The 19,882-nt window shown below is 44.7% G+C and overlaps 2 protein-coding genes across 4 annotated transcripts; both read left to right on the top strand.

Annotated features, from left to right (window-relative positions):
- The first annotated feature begins 42 nt into the window (after positions 1-42).
- Positions 43-8,741, top strand: strap (serine/threonine kinase receptor associated protein). 2 transcript variants are annotated; one of them, XM_085381183.1, is made up of 9 exons: positions 43-446; positions 1,477-1,612; positions 2,426-2,507; positions 5,183-5,255; positions 5,903-6,002; positions 6,089-6,226; positions 6,389-6,525; positions 7,384-7,575; positions 8,071-8,741. In XM_085381183.1, the coding sequence occupies exons 1-9, from the start codon at positions 335-337 to the stop codon at positions 8,130-8,132; spliced, it is 1,032 nt and encodes a 343-aa protein (XP_085237309.1). In that variant the 5' UTR covers positions 43-334; the 3' UTR covers positions 8,133-8,741. The 2 variants fall into 2 exon arrangements, with proteins under 2 accessions (XP_085237309.1, XP_085237310.1); XM_085381184.1 differs by having other exon boundaries at positions 47-446; positions 7,426-7,575.
- A 566-nt stretch (positions 8,742-9,307) lies between these two features.
- On the top strand, positions 9,308-19,422 carry tmpoa (thymopoietin a). 2 transcript variants are annotated; one of them, XM_085381181.1, is made up of 6 exons: positions 9,308-9,716; positions 13,317-13,434; positions 13,759-13,884; positions 15,546-15,673; positions 18,018-18,118; positions 18,514-19,422. In XM_085381181.1, exons 1-6 carry the CDS (start codon positions 9,477-9,479, stop codon positions 18,866-18,868), a joined length of 1,068 nt encoding a protein of 355 aa, XP_085237307.1. In that variant the 5' UTR covers positions 9,308-9,476; the 3' UTR covers positions 18,869-19,422. The 2 variants fall into 2 exon arrangements, with proteins under 2 accessions (XP_085237307.1, XP_085237308.1); XM_085381182.1 differs by lacking the exon at positions 13,759-13,884.
- The last annotated feature ends 460 nt before the right edge of the window (positions 19,423-19,882 follow it).

The raw sequence follows: 19,882 nt of genomic DNA, 5'->3' as shown, positions 1-19,882 counted from the left end.
TTAGCGGAACTGGCGTAACACACCGGCAACATCGTCGTCTCTATGGTTGTTTGGCCGTGTCGCACGTTGCTAGTTAGTTGCAATGTTGTAGCTATTAGCACGGTAGCCGTTCCTTCGCTGGAAGGTAGAGCTGTACGACAGACCTACAGTTTATTCTTTCTGATTCACAGTGTGAGCAGCAGCTAACTGCTATCCAACGGAACATAACCTACAAAGCTAGCTTGTTATCTTGTTTTCCTTCTACTCCGCTAGTTTTCCTAGCTTGCTAGCTAGCCGCTAGCATCCAACCGTCTCCTCTATCAGTGCAAACCGTCTCCCGGCCGGCCGGAGGACCATGGCGATGAGACAGACTCCCCTCACCTGCTCCGGTCACACCCGGCCTGTGGTGGACCTGGCCTTCAGTGGAATTACTCCTTATGGATACTTCCTCATCAGCGCCTGCAAGGGTGAGAGGTGTTGGCAGGACTATGAACATAAAGTAGCCTGTGAGAATCTGGTGTTACTTCTGGACGTGGTCTGTTGCGGGTTGGGCTTTAAAATGAGCCCTTTATAAAACATGATGTTCTTCCATTGATTGACTTTGTGTCTTTGTATTGTTTTCTGGTGTCATTAAGTGTGTCTGTGTGCGCTCGGGGGCGCATATGTGTGTGAGCCTGAGAGAGAGAGAGGCACATGCGGCTAGCTTAACTACTGATGGTTTACCTTCCTCCTAAAGTTTGATCTCGAATTGTACAACTTTGTTGAAAAAGTATAGAAAAGATTACATCCTGTTTATCATTATCTGATCATGTCCTAAAGTCCATGATCAGATAATGATCGTCTCTGGGCTGTCAGATGGTGTTCATGTCACTGAGTTGCTACAGATCTGCAACTAAACAGCCCTGAGAAAGATGGTGTTTGAGAGCAAACAGTGTTCCTATTCCTAGATTTACTAGGTTAAGTTCATTTTTTTCCTTTTCTTTCTTTTAGGAAGAGTCATTAATAGCTTGCATGGAGGATGCTGACTCACCAACTAATCAGTATTGAAGTGAGCAGTAGTGAAGCTGTTACAACTGAAGGCAAACATTTTCTGAACAGTGAAAGTGTGCCTTCAGTGTCAAGGTTGTGCCTAACTGTTCCGGGGTTAAACCAACACATTGCAAAAGATGCAGCTTTTGCTTTTTGTTTGCACTGCACTCTTAACTTTCACTACCACTTAGCAACTAATTGGCAAGTGCTTGCAGACAAGTCTGCATGTTCCATACAAACTGTGACGTGGCAGTCTGCTAGCAAAAAGAGCAACCGCAAGGAGGTTTTCAATGCAGTACCAACTCTTTACAACCAATTTTACCTAGCAACAACCAAATGTCACCCTAGAAGTCAGTGACCCCTGCTTGTCGCACGGTCAGCAGGACCTAGCAGACACCTGTGGATTATCCTTACTGCCCCCTGCCGTTACACTGTGATGCTCACATCCTCTCTGCTTCTCTCCATCAGATGGCAAGCCCATGTTGCGCCAGGGAGACACAGGGGACTGGATAGGAACGTTTCTGGGTCACAAGGGCGCTGTCTGGGGAGCCACTCTAAACACAGACGCCACCAAAGCAGCGACTGCTGCTGCCGACTTCACAGCGTGAGTTCACACACTCAGACTAAACTAGCCTGAAAGAGGCAGTTATCCTCAGTGCTCCTCTCTGTGGATAATCTGTCATGCATCCATTGGCAGTGTTGTATTGTTGTATGTACTCTGAAACCTCAGTTCATGTGTGATCTGGTCTCATTTCATTTCAGGATAACCTTAAACGGCTGTTTTGCTTCATGCTATGGTATTGAAAATCGATCACTTAGATGTGAGTGCTAGTACAGGCTTCAGGGACCTTTCTAGCTTGGCTATAGCAGTGACGTAGCCCACATGCCTTTGTGATAGACATGGTCACCATGGTGACCCTTGCTTTCCCAGCATCCTTCTAAGAAAAAGCTTTACACTGAATAAAGTAAAGCCATTTTTATTAGTGTGATCATGAGCTGAACTCTGTGGACAATAGAATATCTTGCTGCGCCTATTATTTCATTCTTATCTATCCCTTTGTTCCAGCAAAGCAAGGACAATTCAGTGACACAACAGCTAAATCTTTAGTCCCGCTAAATGTTCTTATTTTCCAAGAGTCTGTTATAAGCCAATATATTGATGTACCCGTCATTCTCACTGATTTGTAAGACGAGGCTCTGACTTGTTCTATCACATGTATGTCACAGAGGAAACAGTTTTGCACACTGAGCTTTGAATGAGTTTTCTGCATATATGTGTCTTCTGACTTTGTCTCTTGTATAAAGCAGCCTCTGCATTCACACATATTACACTGACACACACACACACACACACACACACACACACACACCCCCAGTGTGAGGTCACTGTTAACAGCTCCCTTGTGGACTTTTGCAGAAAGGTGTGGGATGCAGTGAGTGGAGATGAGGTCCTGTCTCTGGCACACAAACACATTGTGAAAACTGTCAGCTTTACTCAGGTCAGTGCACTTCATCATGTGTTTCTGTATGTGTTTCTCTACTTGTGGGTTTAAATTGATGCACACCTTTCACCAAGAACAGAATATAGTTGATAAGGTAACATTTTAGTCCAGTCAGTGCTGTGAAACAAGTTCTTTGTCAATGTTGATCACTAACCAGAAGTTAACAGGCCCTGGCCTGCTCAAGTTCAAATCACCATTTAGTAAAAGATTTAAGATTTAAGCTCAAATGTTTAAGTAAACATTTGAGCCTGCATGCCCGTAGTGATTCTAGGGCCAAAGCTTTAGCAGTGTTCAGCTCCAGTTACAATGTCAGGCACGCGGTGCCTCGTAATAAATATTAGTTAAATATGCTGTTTGCAAAGATTCACCGGATGCATGTTACAGTATTGCCTTCAAAAGCAAACAGATTATCTGGATAACCTATTGTAGTGCGTGAGGTGTTTTCTCACCTATAGTTGGTTTCCTCTGGTCTGAATTGTTTGATGAGTTTGCAAACTTGTAGCTTTTCGAGCCAAAATGCAACACTACAAACCGCGTGAGAATGTTCAGTCTGCTCATTGGCTAGATGTGTCTGGGATGGAAGAAAGTGCTGTGTTGTGTATTATTGGAAAACTTGGAGAATTTACATTCATTTCACAGGTAGCTTCTAGCCCGTACAGACCTTTGCACATCTGTAGTACCTTGTTCCATCCCAGAATACAAAGCATTCTGTTCATCAGTCTGAAAAAACGTTTCTCCCACTGAAAACGTTTGTGGGATTTTCTTACCTGGATGATTGAGCAATCATCAGGAGATGGCTACATAACCTTTTTTTAGCTCAAGCTTGTAATGTAGAGGTTTGGGTAGTTGGTTCTGATCGGGGTTGAATCACGTTGATTTAAATGAACTAAGCGCACAGCTGTGAAAACACCTTAAGAATCACTTAGAAGTTCTCCCACTCCTGGTGAACTCTGGAATAGTGTACTCAGATGGACACATTTGGGGCACCATGAATTTTGAATAAAGCACCACACTTAAAGAACTCAGAGCAAGTGTTTACCCACAAAAACTTCACTTTCAAAGTGAAAAAATAAATATTATACAAATACACACACACACACAAACAAGGTAGAGAACCCACAGAAAATGAGAGGGATTCAATGATGACGTTTGGATACTGGTTGACAAAGTGAGAGATATGGAGGGCACATGAAGTGGCAAGCTCCTGTGTCTGAGTCTCGGTGGGATCTCAGCAGTTTCACAATCACAGCAGCAGCTCCAAAGACTGCGAGAGGAGGAGGAGAAAAGTGCCTCTGCAGACCATGCCCTGGCCTTTACAGCCATAACTGCACTATAGTGCTCACAGCTCTGTGGAACAATGAAATGTGTCACTGTCTGTGCTTTTCATGCTTTGTTTTTTGAGCTTGTTTTTTGCGTTTTGCCTCGTCCTCATTGAACTCTGCTATAGCTTCCTGCTCTATTCCGGCTCACTTATCAACCAATCAACATTCGGTAGCATGTCTCACATGGGTGACAAGTAGGGATGGGTACCGGTGTCCGGTGCCATGATGGCACTGGTTCTGACATAAACGGTAGTAACCAGACCGAAAAGCAGCGTACATTTCGGTGCTTTATTTCGGTGCTTTTTTTTTCCTGAGCTGTGATACACTTTAGATTCTAGCCAATCATTTTACGTTTCCGAGGATAGTAGGCGGGGCCAGGTACGTACGTACGTTCTGTTAAAGCAGAGCTACAGATTAAAAATGTCCAAGGCGAAGCGGTTAAAAGTCTGGCTGTACTTCATAGCAAAATATGCAAAATCAGCAGCCTGCAACAAGTGCTTTAAGCTGATACTGTGATACTGTCAAAGGAGGTAACACCTCAAATCCGATGAAACACCTGGCGACGCATAGCGTTTTTTTTTTTAAAAGCCCAGAAATGCGCCGTATTTGATAGCTTGCTGCGAGACCTCACACCGAGCACATCTACTGCGGGTGGGTTGCCTGATATGCAACATCCCCCAAAAACACGAAGAGGAGAGTCCTGGCCCCTAGCCCTGCCAGTGTAGCAGAAATGATGACGGATGATGATGGCAGCAGCAGCCGTTCTTCTCTGCGTGAGTAGGCTAACCACGTTATTACATTAATGCATGTAAGGTGAACTAGCAAACATCATCATAGCTACATCCGGCTGTCTTCTTGTTTGATGGCAGATACTCCCTTCACCCTGGCTAAAAAGGCTAAAATGACCAAAGAAAAAGTGGAAAACAGTTCAACATGAGAGGTTTTGGACAAAGTTTGTGTTTTTTCCATTGTTTAAGCACTGCTTCCAGCCAAGAGTGATACCATATATGCCCCATAGCTGCAGAAAAGGCTAACATTGTTATATTTTTACAAAAAACAGTTGAACATGAGAGGTTTTTGGACCAATTTTGTGTTCTCCATTCTTTAAGCACCGGTTTGAGCACCGTTTGAGTACCGGCACCGTTTCAAAAGTACCGATTTGGCACCGGTATCGGATAAAACCTAAACGATACCCATCCCTAGTGACAAGCCCCCACGCCCTCACTCCTCTTACAACTGAAAACTGTTTGCAAAATGACACATGTGCAGGATTATAAATCCAGCTTTACTCTCTGTGCTTGTTGGGTGGGAGTGAAGAGCCTCCCATGAATACGTGCTTCTTTTTGACAGGACAGCAACTGCCTGCTAACTGGAGGTAACGACAAACTGCTGCGTATCTATGACCTGAGCAGCCCTGAAGCAGGTAAGTGGACATGCTCATGCACACACGTGTATGTGTGGACCATATGACCAGTACATGCTCCCACATATCCATATGTACTGTCGCTAGACCATTACTAGCCACTTGCTGCATGTACTGCAGAGCTGTGTGGGTGGTTATACAGCAGCCGGCAGCATTGGTTTGTGCTGGAACACACAGTAAGACTTGGTAAAATCACAAAATGATCTGCATGATCACTCTTTTGAGATGAAGCTGACAAATTCATCAAGTGTAAATAATTATATACAATGTAACAGTTTATTGTGAAAACTTCCACAGCAGCAGGTGTTACTATGGTAACTCATGAAGAAGGTGCCGTCTGTGCTGGTGGAGGAAGTTGCCTTTATCGATCACTTGTTTACAGTGAGCAGATGGTTACTGTCAGCACAGCTTGGAGCAGTTCACAGCTCACTGTAACCTCACAGAAAGATCCTGGACACGTCAAAACCTAGATATGCCCCAAAGAAGAAAATGCAGTTATGAAATTTTATGCCCTGAAGGTCAAAGGTTGAGCTATAGCAGGTGTAGAGGTAGCCTGCAATGTGATGTTTACTGAGGCACTAAACCAGGAGGAAGTGATTCTGGGTGTGGTATAATGTGTCTGGCTGTTGCTTCTGTGTCCCTGTCAGCTCCACAGGAAATTTCGGGCCACACGTCGGCCATAAAAAAGGCTCTATGGTGCAACAACGATCAGCAGATCCTCTCTGCTGCTGACGACAAAACCATCCGGTCAGTGCACTGTGACACACGCCCTCACCCGTCTTACCTCTCACTTCTGACAGTAGACATAGCAACCACTCTGTTCATGTGTGTAGGCTGTGGGACAGGAGCTCCATGGAGGAGGTGAAAACACTGACCTTTGACACGTCCGTGAGCAGCATGGAGTACGTAGCTGATGGACAGATTCTTGTGATCACGTATGGAAAGACCATCGCTTTCTACAACGCTCTGAGGTCAGCCTGCAGCCACACCCGTTCATTGTCAATGAGTGACGTGTATAAAACAGAGGGCATCCACCACCTCTATTAATGCTGATTTATTACTGACTTTGTTATTGATTAAGCATTCATCATTTATAATTTAAATTTGTTTCTATTTTTATTAATATTATCAAGCTTGGAATTGATCAAGACTGTGGAGGCCCCAGCTCCTATCAACTCAGCCTCCTTGCATCCAGAAAAGGACTTCTTTGTTGCCGGTGGTGATGACTTCAAGCTCTACAAGTTTGACTACAGCACTAAGGAAGAGCTGGGTGAGCAGCAGAGTGCTCCATTGTATCATGAAGAGGAGCAGTCTGACTCCTTTAATGAAATTAGAAACAGAACCTGTCAATACAGAATAAATGCAAGTCATAAACTCGTATTTTATTCACAACAGAACCTAGGAAACATATTGAATAATCGCACTGAGCAAACCGTTCATTTTGAATTTGATGGCAGCCACACAACTGTGGAAGAGAGGACAGGGCTGTGTTTCCCCCTGTGCACCATCCTCGCTTCTTTTAACTGCTGAGGGGAGCAGCTGCTGACTTTTCTCACTTTTCCGCTGAGCCCTGAATGTCTCAGCTATCCAATACTTATGTCTGGCCTTGTCCCTTGCACGCAGAGACGTCACCAGATTGTCGTAGTCTGTACACGATACAGTTTTTACTGAATGTGAACCTCTGGCTCTCTAACAGAAATGATCTTTTCATTCCCACTCGTGTTCCTGACCAGGACATTCCACGAGCTGATTCTTTTTTTTGTTTGTTTTTTTTCTTCCCCCAGTCTTTTGCTGCCAATGTGTTGCTGAGATCAAATTCAAAATGAGCGTAATGAAAAACATGTGTTGCCAGCGTGCTAGAGCAGGAGACTAATTTAAAAACATCTGGGTTCACGAGGTTCTGTTTTCATTTCAGTTTCACATATCCCAACGTTTCTGTTCTGCTGTCACTAGAGAGAGAGGGGGTTGTGTTTTTTTTTTTTTTTTTTTTTTTTGGTTTTTTTTTAAACTCGCTGTTTGACCAGCTCAGCTCAGTTCATGACAGGATCTACTTACTTACTTATCTGTAAATGTAAAAAAAAGGTTAAACCCTGATTCTTTGGTCAGTTACTCCTTTATGTTTTCATAGACCAATCGGAAACTGATGGTGCTGCTGCTCATGTGTCTGCAGAATCCTACAAGGGGCACTTTGGTCCGGTGCATTGTGTTCGCTTCAGTCCTGACGGGGAGCTGTATGCGAGCGGCTCGGAGGACGGCACTCTCCGACTGTGGCAGACAGCGGTGGGAAAAACCTACGGCCTGTGGAAGTGTGTCCTTCCTGGTAAGTCTGAACTCTGAACTGATGACACGTGTTCATGCTTTCATCTGGATTCAGTTACACTGTTGCACTGTTACTGTAATGACAACAATGCTGAACGAATGAATGAAAAAGTTTTTATAAAGATTAGAGCAATACAAAGCAGTCTTTGGCAACACTGTTTCAGTTGTGTGGTGTTGTGCACTGTATATGCACAAGAGACAAAGGTTGTGAGGCGGTGCTGCTGCTGACCAGTCATCTGTTCTGACCTCAGAGCTCTGTGAACTATCCATATGATGTTATACCACAGCGTAGCACATTTTTCAAACCATGTCATGACCACATGGAAAATACTCGAGTTTAAACTGTGGCAGCATGTAAAATGTTTGTGTATGTGTATATTTACAGAACATAGTATGATTACATATATGTGTGTGTGTGTGTGTGTGTGTGTGTGTACACACACATACGATGATATTACACTGTCATGTATCACATTGTTCTTCACTTCCTTCTCAGAGGACCTGGGGAGTGAGAACCCTGAGCAGCTGTACACCTCCACCCCTGAGATCAAAGCCTGAGGAGAGGGCGTCGCCTTCTGGAGCCTCAACGAGATCCACGAAAGGAGCCAAGTCCAGAGCATTTTCATCCATCAGAACTGATGTGGACACTAAGACTGGCCTGTCTGTCACAGCATCAGTCCACTCACCTGCACACCGACAGTCCATGGACAGCATGGGCTGCAGAGTGAAGCAGTAGAGCTGTGAGTGTGAGCTCGTTGCTGCCTGCTTTCTCTCTGATCAGCCCACTTCTGTCTGTCCTCTAACTTCTATTAATGTAGAGCCGCCAACCCCAAACTGCACGACGTCATCATCATCATCGGTTTTGGTTTCAGTGTTGAGGTGTTTGATGAGCTGGACCAAGGCTTGTTTTCTGTTCATGGTTACAGGAATAAATGAGTTAGTGCTCAAGTTCTGAGGCTTTCATTTCTTAAAGAAGCATTGCTTTGAGTATTTTACAGTGTTCTGCTTGAGTATCTAAAGTTGTTCTAAAGTGTCCAAATCAAAGCTAATATTGTTTTGTGACAAAGGAGAGGAGATTATTTCTTGTTTGGTTTGTCTTCATTTGTGCACAGTGATGAAATAAACTGAGCATTACACTTTTATTTGAAAGTAATGCACAAAGAAAAAGGGACTTTGAGCTTTTATTTCTTGACCGTCGCGCCTGCCAAATGTGCAGGCTTACTGTAAATACACACTCCAGATGCTGAAAAGAACATAACCATAACGTTTGCTGGTGAGGAAGGTCTGGGAGTTTCTCTGCTAACTACACTTTTTGTATTGAGTAAACAATAGTTCATCAGTTTCAGAGAATTAAATCTATAAAATAATGTAGCACTGGCTGACTTCTGCAACAGAGCTGATCATCAGGTGTGAACTAGAAAGCACAAATATCCATAACTGTGACATCTGAGCAAATTTTCAGTGACAGAACCCAAAAGGATCTTCGTGTCTAACATGATCACATTACATCTAATGGTGTTCCTGTATCCAGTTCCTCAGTGAGCAGTCTGTGAATGAAGAGCTGGATTTCACTGGGCATGAGTTCTGCGCAGTGACTGAGCCTCTGGCTCTGATCAGTCCCAGCTTGTAGCGGAAGGAGGTGGGCTTTACCAACTGCCACTTCCGGCCAGGACCGTGCAGCATTCCTCATTTCTTCCCACTTTAATTCCTTCCTTCTCCCGAGAGGAGGAGGGAGCGAGAGGATAGACAGCAGCTCATATCCACGTGCTTCTTTGAAGCACACGCTACTCTGCCAGTTCGGTCCAGTGGGCGGCGCTGGTTGCCCGATCCGCCATCAGCGGCTCCGCTGTTTTCTGCTAGCTGTTACTTGCTGACCCGTTGCCCGGTCGTCTTCTCGCCGACATGCCGGAGTACCTGGGCGACCCCTCTGTGCTCACCAAGGAGAAGCTAAAGAGCGAGCTGCTGGCCAACAACGTGGAGCTCCCGAGCGGCAACCCCACGAAGGACGTGTACGTGCAGCTGTATCTTACGAAGCTGGCCGGCCAAAGCACACGCCCCGCGGCTGCAGCTGCGGACTCGTTCTCCAGCGACGAGGAGCTGCCTCCGCCCGCGCTGCCTGACACCAGCCGCTCCTCCGGTAGAGTAAGTGCTCTCCCACTCCCGTCTCATTTGCACACTTCCACACCCACCAGGATTACTCAGCCACCAAAATCCACGTTCTGAACTCGTCGTCTGTTAACTACTGTAAATGTTCGCAGCATAGTTTCGGATGTTCAGAACACATCCATCGGACACGGCTCACATTGAAACGTGCGCTCTCTCCTCACAGACATAACTGGAAACGTCATTCCGATTGAAAGTATAAGGCAGTCTCGTGAATGAATCGCAGAGCAAATCCAGATCACTTCCCACAAACCAGTCTCACAGGTCTCACCTCCCCACAGAGTTTCCTTCTTTGCTTCAGTTCCAGCCCCATCCTTACTAATCCCGCAGCAGCTGGGGACTCTCCATCGTGACGCAGAAGAAAGTTTTAGCGCACATACAGAAAAGATGTAGACAGAGACACAGACACAGATCTGTGAATGAAGGTTTCTGCCGACTACATTGAACTGGAACGAGAGCCTTTTGATAGTTTTCAGCTCTGCATCAGCGCGCTCATGTGCACAGCGGTTACTCGTTTTTGTAGGTGGGATAAAGAGTTTGAGGTTAGAGGAGCTGGCAGACATGCACTCAGTCAGGAAGAGATTTGTTCTGATGCTGAGGAGGAAATGGGACAAACTGGCAGGTGTTCGAACTGATGTCTGTTCAGGTCTGACAGAGCAAAGTGTCTGAAAACAGGAGTGACACTACTATTTAGCATTTTATTATAGACCAGGAGGCGGTGTTGAAGTCTGCAGGGTATCCTTCCTGAAGCAGCCCTCCCACTTTGTCCCTTGGGGAGGCTGGCACTCCAGCCTGTTTTTTAGCGGGTTTCTCATGAAATAGCTGAATTTGGCTGTGACGCAGATTGATGATCAGTTCAGGTTGTAACAGAAACAGTGCATCTTACACGTTTCCACTTTTAAAGTGAGTGGGATGTGTGCCCACTTTAAAACTACAGGCAGTACTAGATGATACTAGTATGTAGTTTTTATAAAAAGTACACATTTCCATGTTGTCCAAAGGCCTGATGTTTCAATAAGAGTATAATGATTGCAGAGGTGATGTGTGAGAGTGAATGAATAGTGGCATTGTAAAGCGCTTTGGGTGCCTTGAAAAGCGCTATATAAATCCAATCCATTATTATAACTGAGCCACCATGTGCTGTGGCTCTTGCAGTGAGTGTTTAGTGCGGTTTCATGGTTTAGGTGGTGGAGCAGACAGATGTTTTCCTGCAGCTGCTTACATTATCATTGTGAACATTGAGGAAATGCTTTTGCTAGGAAGAACTCCGACTCAGCATAGTTGGTGTCTTGGCACTAGAGTGTTGATGCCGTTTATCTTGTGAAAGCTGCTGCTCACATACCTGAGGGATTACAGGCTGCAAAGGGAGGTGCCCAAAAATGAATTCCTGACATTTTTCAGTGACTGACATGAAAGAGGATACTCGCTGTGACTCTTCGAGTCTGCAAAGCTTCATGTTTTCAGATTAGATGTTGGTCTGAATGAGATTTGGATGGATTGTTGTAAAGTGTGAGGAATGTGTGAGCGTCTGTCCAGGACTCTATGAAGAGTCTGAGAGTCCACAGTGAGTTTGTTCCACAGAGCTGTGAGCTCTTTAGTTCAGTTATGGCTGTAAAGGCCAGGGTGTGGTCTGCAGAGGCACTTCTCCTCCTCCTCCTCCTCCTCCTCCTCCTCCTTCCACTCTTGCAGTCTTTGGAGCTGCTGCTGTGATTGTGAAACAGCTGGGTTCACATCCAGCTGTTTCACAATTGTCATTGTTTCTAATACAGAGTTTCACTTCAGCTCTTTGTATGTTAGAGCTTTGCTCTCCCTCTGCAGTCAGACGGCAGTTCGTGGAGTACAGTGGACAGCAAATGTGGTCGCTCTGCTTGACCGTAAATTCTACTTCAATAACCAGGAGTCACATTTTTATAGCTGTGCATTCAACACACACATGTACGCTCCTTTGGAGCCATGTAGCGCCTAGCTAAGAAGAAAGCTGAGGGTTCCTGTCCACCAACAAGCTATCGACAGCTGTCCTGTTGAGTCTTCAGAAGTATGATGTCGCTGCTGCATTCAGCAACATATTTACTGTACGTTTATTTGATTTGCTCCAAGGCAGAGCTGCCTTTAGTTTTGTTAATTAGGAGACACAGCATCATGCCACTATGCTGGCCTCACAAGTAATTTCCTGTCAGCCGCTAAGTAAAACTTCAGACTATGATGAAGCGCCTCCAGCATCTTCAGACGGTCCCATTCTCCTCCCTAAATATTTCCCCTGGCAGCTTCCTTTCAGGAAATTAAAGAACGTGTTTGTGTACATGAGTAAGTTTTCACATCTGCTCAACGGTGGTTTAGGAATGAAGTATTCATAAAATAACGAATCTTCCTGCATACTACTCCTGGATTTTTGAAAAAGGCTTTGCTTATGTGCAGTGACAGCAGTGTTATCCAGAACGTTACAGGTGGTAACCACCTTTCTGCTCTGGAAAATTTCTGCAGTTTGACTTCTGTCGTTCACATGAGTTCCCATGTTATGAGCAGAGTCCTTCTGCTACACTATTCCGGGTGACAGAGGGGGGGAGAGGGCTTTTCACCCATCTGAGACGCACTCCTGTGCACTCTTCCAAGATCCTGACTACACATCACCTGAACCAGATGACATAATTGTCTCAAAATGTTGGGCCAGAATAGAGAAGGAGCGATAGTGGGGTTCAGCACGAGGGAGAGAACTGCAAAAAAAAGAAAGAAATCCAGCACTAAAAGCACAGGCAGTGACTGCAGCGATATGTTTCCTTGTTTCTAACACAGAGTTTCACTTCAGCACTGTCAGGTTTAGAACTTCACTTACCAACAACACAAGCAGAGTGGCCCACAGACTGTACACTGCCTCCATCTGACCACAGAGCTGTCTGCAGGCAGAGAGGAGGTGCTACCTTTGACCATAAAATCAGCTTCGGGGAGAGAAAGAAGCATATATAACAATAGATGTACAAAGATATTTTAAGTGACCAACAACAGATTGGTTGGATTAGGGATCATGTTGGTACAGTAACACAGAGTCATAAAGGTACCTACAAAACGGGTAACTTCTTTATTGTATGTATAACCCCTTTGTAAATCCTGTTCACTGAAGTCTGTTAACCAATACGAATACATAAAAACACATGGAAACATCGGAATTGTCAATGGTTAGTGTTAATGTTTATGGTAACAATTTAATATTTGAGTGTTGTTGAATCAGCAGCTTTACTGACCTCTGACAGTCCTAAAGTTTAACATGATGCACGCTAACTACTCCAGCTGTAGGTGTGTGTGTCTGTGTGAGGCTGGCACTGCAACTGAGTATATAATTCAGTATTCATTTTTAATGTTGCTTAACGTCTAAGTATTTTTTAATTTATTTTTTTTTAATTTATTTTTGATGGCTTGGTGAACTTAGCAGTGTGTGTGCTGGTTCTTTGAAAATGAAACTGTGTTAGGTGACTCTTGTCAGTCATTACTTTGTGATTATTTGCCTTCAGGCTAAAAAAAATCTATCGCTGGCTCCGTTCTGGCTCTGATCATTTGTTTTGTGTGCTGCCCTGCTGTTTTCCACAGAAAGCCACCAGGAAAACAGACAAGGTTCGACCGACTGAGCTTGATGTGACTGCGCTGAGTGACAAGAGCCTGAGGGATGAACTGCTCGAGCGTGGACTAGACGTGGGGCCAATTGTGGGTGAGTGTAATCCTGCTCACCATTGCAGACACCGTAGTGGGCACAGAGACTGCACTCACTGCGCATTTGTAAAATGACAGATGCAGACAGTCCCAGGGGAAAATTGGTTGCAAAGAGGGTGTTGCACCAAAAACGTTGTTGCTTTGGTCGTCAGCAAGGTTGCTGAGATTGCTTATAGTTTGCTTGACTGTCTGCAAACAGCATTTATTCTATGAGCTGTAGTGAAACTTGAAAAAATTAGGAAGGGGACAGATACTTCTCCCATTACTGGATTAACCAGGTTGGTTTCACTGCTACAACATCACCCTTGTCTTGTCCTCCCAGCCTCCACCCGGAAGCTGTATGAGAAGAAGCTACAAAAGTTGCTGGATGAAGGGCCTCCACAGCCTCCGCCACCACAGCTGATGCTCGTAGGCTCAGAGTCTGACCTCTACAGTGACAGGGAGGACGGTAGGAAGGACCCACGGTGCAGCTCATTCAGCGCTGCTGCACTTTAATGAGTGCTTGGATTTGAAATGTTCCCTCATCACCTATATGAGAAATGTGATATCGTGTGTTGATGAAGGGGATGTTGTGTGTAGAACAGATGTCAAACGTATGTCCTGATACAGTTGTATCCGGCCTGCAAGATAATTTCATATGTCATTTATTGATGGCCTGTTAGTACGTGGGGGCTGAATCTTCAGCCCTGCTGAAAAATCATGGAGGCAGAGGTGGGGGCTTTATTTTGAGGGGCACAATCATATCACAATCAAATACAGACTGGGATCGTACCATTACGTGAAAGGAGGAGGGGGGCAGACGTTCCAAGACAGCAGGTGCAATTTAGTTTTATTTATATAGCACCAAATCACAACAACAGTTACCTCAAGGGGGCTTTATGTTGTGTAACACATGATCTGCTGAGGCATGTATTCAGACATCTTTCTGTAGCATGGGGTCAGTGCAGCTCCAGCTCCTGACCTTTGTCTGCCACTATCTTGGAGGTTTTGAGGAAAAGGTTGCAATGCTGGAGGTCCATCATCTCTCCTTTAAGACGGTCCTCCATCACATCAACCAGAGCCAGCTCATCACACGGGAGAAAATTCACTACTGTATTTCTACATATCCACATAGCCATATTAAAGGAGCTCCAAATTGCCTGCAAATTCCAGACTCTGGAGCTTCCCAAGACTCCAAAGATAAAGAAAAAAATTTGTTGTCAATTTGTTAATTCAATTCAGTTTTATTTCAGTTTTAACCACAACAACAGTTACCTCAAGGCTGCAGCATTGCAAGGTAAAGAGCCTTCAGTAATACAGAGAAAATGAGAGCAATCATATGACCCACTGTGAGCAAGCGCTTTGGCGAGAATGAAAAGGCCACACCGCCTTTTAACAGGAAGAACTCTCCAGCAGAACCAGGCTCAGCGAGGAGCAGCAATCTTCTGCGTCCAGTTGGGGTTAGGGGAGGAAGACAGGACAAAGAGACGCTGTATAAGAGAGCCAGAGGTTAATAACTAATGATTCATCGTAGAAAGGTGTATGAACACATAATGAAAAATGGGACTGAAGAAGAAACACTCAGTGCATCATGGGAATCCCCCAGCAGCCTAGACCTAGGGTCACCTGATCCAGCTCTATGTGATTTATAGCATATAGTTACTACCTGAACTATATGCCCTAACAATGGGCGCAGAGCCATTGCAGGGGGGAGGGGGTAAAGAATTCTTGGACACTGCTAGCATAATGGACATGTTTTTGACAATGTAACAAAATCTAACCAGTTAATGTAAAAAACAGTTAACCTGGAACGCCAGGGCTGAGCGCTCGGTACACTCTGTCAGCTGTTAGCAGAGCTAGCGACATCTCTACCACCAGTTCAAAGCAATCAGATTATCTAGGATTGACCTGTCTTGTTAACCCCGCCCCCTGACTTTGATGGGTGAGGCTGACCAATAAAATTAATTCATGAACACAGCAGCAGGGTCAGGAGTGCCAAAATGAATTAAAGAGATGCATCATTAAATAATGAATTAAATGTGTCAATAATTAATAAAAATTGGAAATGAATGAATAAATAAGGTATTAAATGTTTTAAATAGTGTTTTGTGTGACTGTCCGTTTTGCCAGAGGTGATTGCAGCTGGTGGTCCAGAGCCTGTGGAGGAACCAGAACCAGCTCCTGTGGTTGAGAGAACAGTGAGGAGCAGAGAGAAGACGGTCATGTCCACTCGCAGCCACAGCAGCCAGCACGCTGCGGTAAGACGAGTGTTCACCGCACTTACAGAGAACAGACCTGTCACTCTTTCCGCTCAATGTCCGTCACTGGCAGCAGAACAAAGGGATGTCTGGTGCTCTGTGTCAGTGCCTGGCTGCTGTGTTAGTAGAGCTGCGTGTCGCTTACTCACAGGGACCCCCTGTGATGGCTTCCACTCATCTGTGACGGCAGCAGCTTGACACGGACCGTTCATAATTCCACTGCTGGTCACTCTTTAAAGCTGCAACTCTGTTTGTGTCACACCTAGAAACGGGCTAAGCGGTGAGGGGAGTCCCAAAGAGGCTCTTAGGTGTCCGTTACTTGATAGCATCCAACGGTAATCTGCTCTTACCCATGTTTACTTTGTATGCCGTCAATGCACTGTAGCGGAAAGTGCGTTCAGAGAGGTTCTCATGTTTTTAATGGTTCTGTTCTTCTTGACTATTAGGCTTCTAGCCGAGAGCAAGGCCACGGGTATTGTGTGTGGAGTTCGGAGGGACCACATCATGCGTCCTTTAAAAGGCCTGTAATGAACCAGGCTCTGTATCTCTTGCTCTGTGCTACATATGAGAAACTGCTGAAAATTTACCTGCTAAATTCTCATAGAGCTCTTATTCATGTATGAAAAGACGTACGTGAATATGAAATGAAATTTATACTGCACCAGAAAAACTAAAGTACAAGTGTGGAAGTGACCCACAAGTCTTTGCTTCAGGAACAGGACTCCCTGCTCCTCTATCAGTGAAAGTGGAATGGTTCCAATGACCGGACTTTTTGGATTTTGGCGATCAAAGCTGTATGTGGCAGCAAGAAGCAGATCATTGTGACGTATCATGCAGATGTAGTAAGTGTAATATAGTGGGACCCCTGCAGCTGCCTTTAATCACAGTTTCCTCTGACACGGCATGGTATCTTCTTCATCCTCGAAGCTCAAGTGCACTCACTCAAGCTCAGTGTGAGACTGCTTCAGTGGATCAGCTTGCTTCTAGTCACACTCAAACCACATGATGTGGATTAATTTCTCCACAGTGCCTGTGATATCTGTCTGTTTGTGTCCTTGTTTACTGGAGCCACCTGAAGCAGTCCACTTTTAGCCCTCTCCCCACTCTGTCTGTACAGTCAAAGCTGCTTAAAGAGCAACATGGCCAGACTCATTTGAAGAAATAACAGCAGTGTGAAGTTATGTAATGTGAGTGCTGTGATCTGATACTGTGCTGCTGGTTGTAGCAACAGAACCCCCTGCTGCTCAGGCACTGCACATGCACCTGCTGAGGTGTTTTTCCATTTCATTTCTACCAGTGTTGCCATGATTTCAGTAAGTACAGTTGTGAATATTGTGGAGGTTCTCTCATTGCTCCGTAATCAGATTAAGGGAAGTTAATGAATATAGCGTGGTCTTCAATATGCAGTTCACTTAATTTACTTCCTCCTGCTGAAGTAATAAAACCACCATCTCCTTTTCTTAATTTAAAAAATTCAAGACAAACTTCAAGTCAATCTGGTTTATGCTGCTACCAGATAATCTGAATTTCAAAGGGTTCCACTGACAAATTAACGGGACTTCATTAAGAACACAGAACCCTTTACGAGAAAGACTGAGGTCCTTTACTTTCTGTCAGATGAAGGCCAGCAGCAGGCTGAGGGTGGCAGATGTTGTGAAAAATCATTTGAATATCTAAACCAAACTGACTTTCTGAGATTTATTTAAAAGAAAGTTAAAACCTTTGCAAAGGCATGAACGGGGTTTATAAAGGTCAATTAATAACAGCTCCTTTATACCCATCGTGTGGATACAATGTTGTCTGTTCAGCTGTAGGCCTGAGACTCTCCAGCAGCCTCTTTGATGAGAACTTAAACTTCTTCACAGACCTAAAGAGGTGACGTTGTCTTCTTTCTCAAGCCCTCTGAAATGAACCGGCTTGAAGTGGGAGACACGGAAAGTGTTGTGGATCGTCACATTTCTGGATAACTCAAGACAGTTGAGAGATTAAGAATTGATTTAACCACAAAAGGACGAATAAAGCAAAGCTCAGTTTATCTGGGAAGACGAGCACACTCGCTGGCCTGTTTTGGACTTGGGACCAGAGTCCCGTGGTACTCAGCCAGATGTTTGTTTTACTGAAAGGTCCCGGGTAAGGCAATGCGGGTGGTGCTCCGTATGCGACAGCAGCATCAGATAGGGTGTTGCTTTTTCCTTCGTTGGCACAAAATGAGGCGATCGATGTCCAAGGGAGGCATCGAGGGGGAGAAGTGAGTGGCAGAGGAGGACACGATGGGCTGTGCATCTACACTGTCCAACAGTGTGTTCATTTCCCAGCTTAACCTTGATTTCTCTTGTCTGTGTAGGTGGAGAAAATCGCAGCCAGTGATCAAACCCTAAAAGTAGACGAGAAAGACGTTCTGAAGGAGCTCTTTCTTAATGACCGGAGCGGTCCAGCGGGAATCACGTAAGTGCAGTCGGCTGTTCTTTTCTTACCGGAAATGAAGTTTGATGTTTTTAGTCAGCAGTAAAATAAATATTCAGAGATCTTCTAAAGTTGGCACCACAGAAAGCAGGACATGAACCCCAGAGCGAAAGTAAAAGATATTAAAATTACTACTTTAACAAGTGTGAAGGGGCCAAATACTAGTCCATGGCATTGTAAGTGGAGCAGAAGTCTCTACAGTGTCTTTTAACTTGGCATGGCCAGGGTCAGTAAGTGCTGTCATAACAAGGATTTTTTTTGACAGCAGTTACTGGATTGACCGAGACTCAGAACAGTGGAAAGTCCAGTACATTATCTGCTCTACATGACGAGCTGAGGTCTCTGTGAATATTAAATCTTAAATGTTTCTCTTGTAGTGCCACCTGTCGCCGGCCCATCCGAGGAGCAGCAGGGCGCCCTGTGACATCCAGTGACCTGTGGAGTGATGACAGCCTGTTCTCTCCAAAAGCCACCAAGACCAGCATCTCCTCCTACACTCAGAGCTACTCAGTAAACAGAGTATCCAGCCTGCCACCCAAAACCACCTCCTCCAGCCTCCCGCCTGCAGGGCAGACCCAAGCAGCACAGCGCAGCATGTCTCTGTGGATAAAGCTCTTCCTGTTGGCCATCGTGGCCACTTTCCTCTTCCTCGTTTACCAGGCCATGGAGACCACCTCCATAAACCCATTTCAGACCTCAGACATGGAGGTGGCTGCTGGTAGCACAGCATAGAGAGCACAGCTGGAGACTGAGAGGTGAAGAAGACTTAGTCTGCTTTAACTCGTTCATGTTTCATTAATGTTTAAGTGTGTTAAGTGTTCTTTACATTTTGCTGCGATCACAGATTTTGTACTATTCTACTTTTTTGCCCTCATTTCTGAATAAGCTTTTATAGAGAAGAGAAATACATTTCAATGACTCTCATTGTGAAAGCACCCAGCAGCCCTGTCTGCGGTTCATCCTTAAGCTAGGACCTCAGGTGATGACGAAGCCAGTCACTAATCAACACACACAGGAGCTTTCAAAGACACAGGAGCCTCGTCGTTTTGTTTTTAGTCGTACTTGCATGGTGTGAATGTGTGTGTGATTGTAACTTTTCAAAATATGCCTTAGTATCTCTGTTCTTAACAGTCTTTAAGAGTCTGAAGCTGCTATTCTGGTTTGTACCTTGGACCATCTTTGTTATTGAGACACGGAGGCTTCTTGTTATAGTTCAAATGCTTTTTAAAGCCTGCCCCACTATTTTCCTAATCTTCTCTTGTAATAAAATTTTATACCCAAATACATTTTCTCAAACAATGTATTACATTTTCTCTTAAGTTTAATGAAATTCTGATCAATACTGCAGAACAGGGGTGTCGAACTCGCGGCCCGGGGGGCCACTTGCGGCCCACGCCACTCCTACTTCTGGCCCGTATACTCACATGAAGAACTAGAATGCTAATGAAGTGACTTTTTTTGTTAGGCAGGATTTGTGTGCAATGTTACAATGATTTAATATGAAGGCAATATGAGCAGAGAGTACAGACATGCTGAGGCTGTGTAGTTCAGTGAGAGAGTCAAAAACTAATGTGTACACTTATGTCTGCACTTTTATTTTGTTAAATACAAACAAATGATAGCAGAAGTGCTGCCACGTGTCCGGCCAGAAAGAGAGGACCAATGTGTTTATTTGGCAGTTCAATGAAAGGCTTCAGTTATTCAGTAACTACTGACAATTATTGCACTGTCAGCAGTTACTGGAAG

Source organism: Rhamphochromis longiceps, linkage group LG15, assembly GCF_057381845.1.
Source record: "Rhamphochromis longiceps isolate RC_006_pf linkage group LG15, R_longiceps_female_GT1.1, whole genome shotgun sequence".
In the NCBI taxonomy this organism is placed as follows: domain Eukaryota; kingdom Metazoa; phylum Chordata; class Actinopteri; order Cichliformes; family Cichlidae; genus Rhamphochromis; species Rhamphochromis longiceps.
The sequence above is the reverse complement of the archived record's forward strand: the minus strand, read 5'-3'. Positions and strand labels throughout refer to the sequence as shown.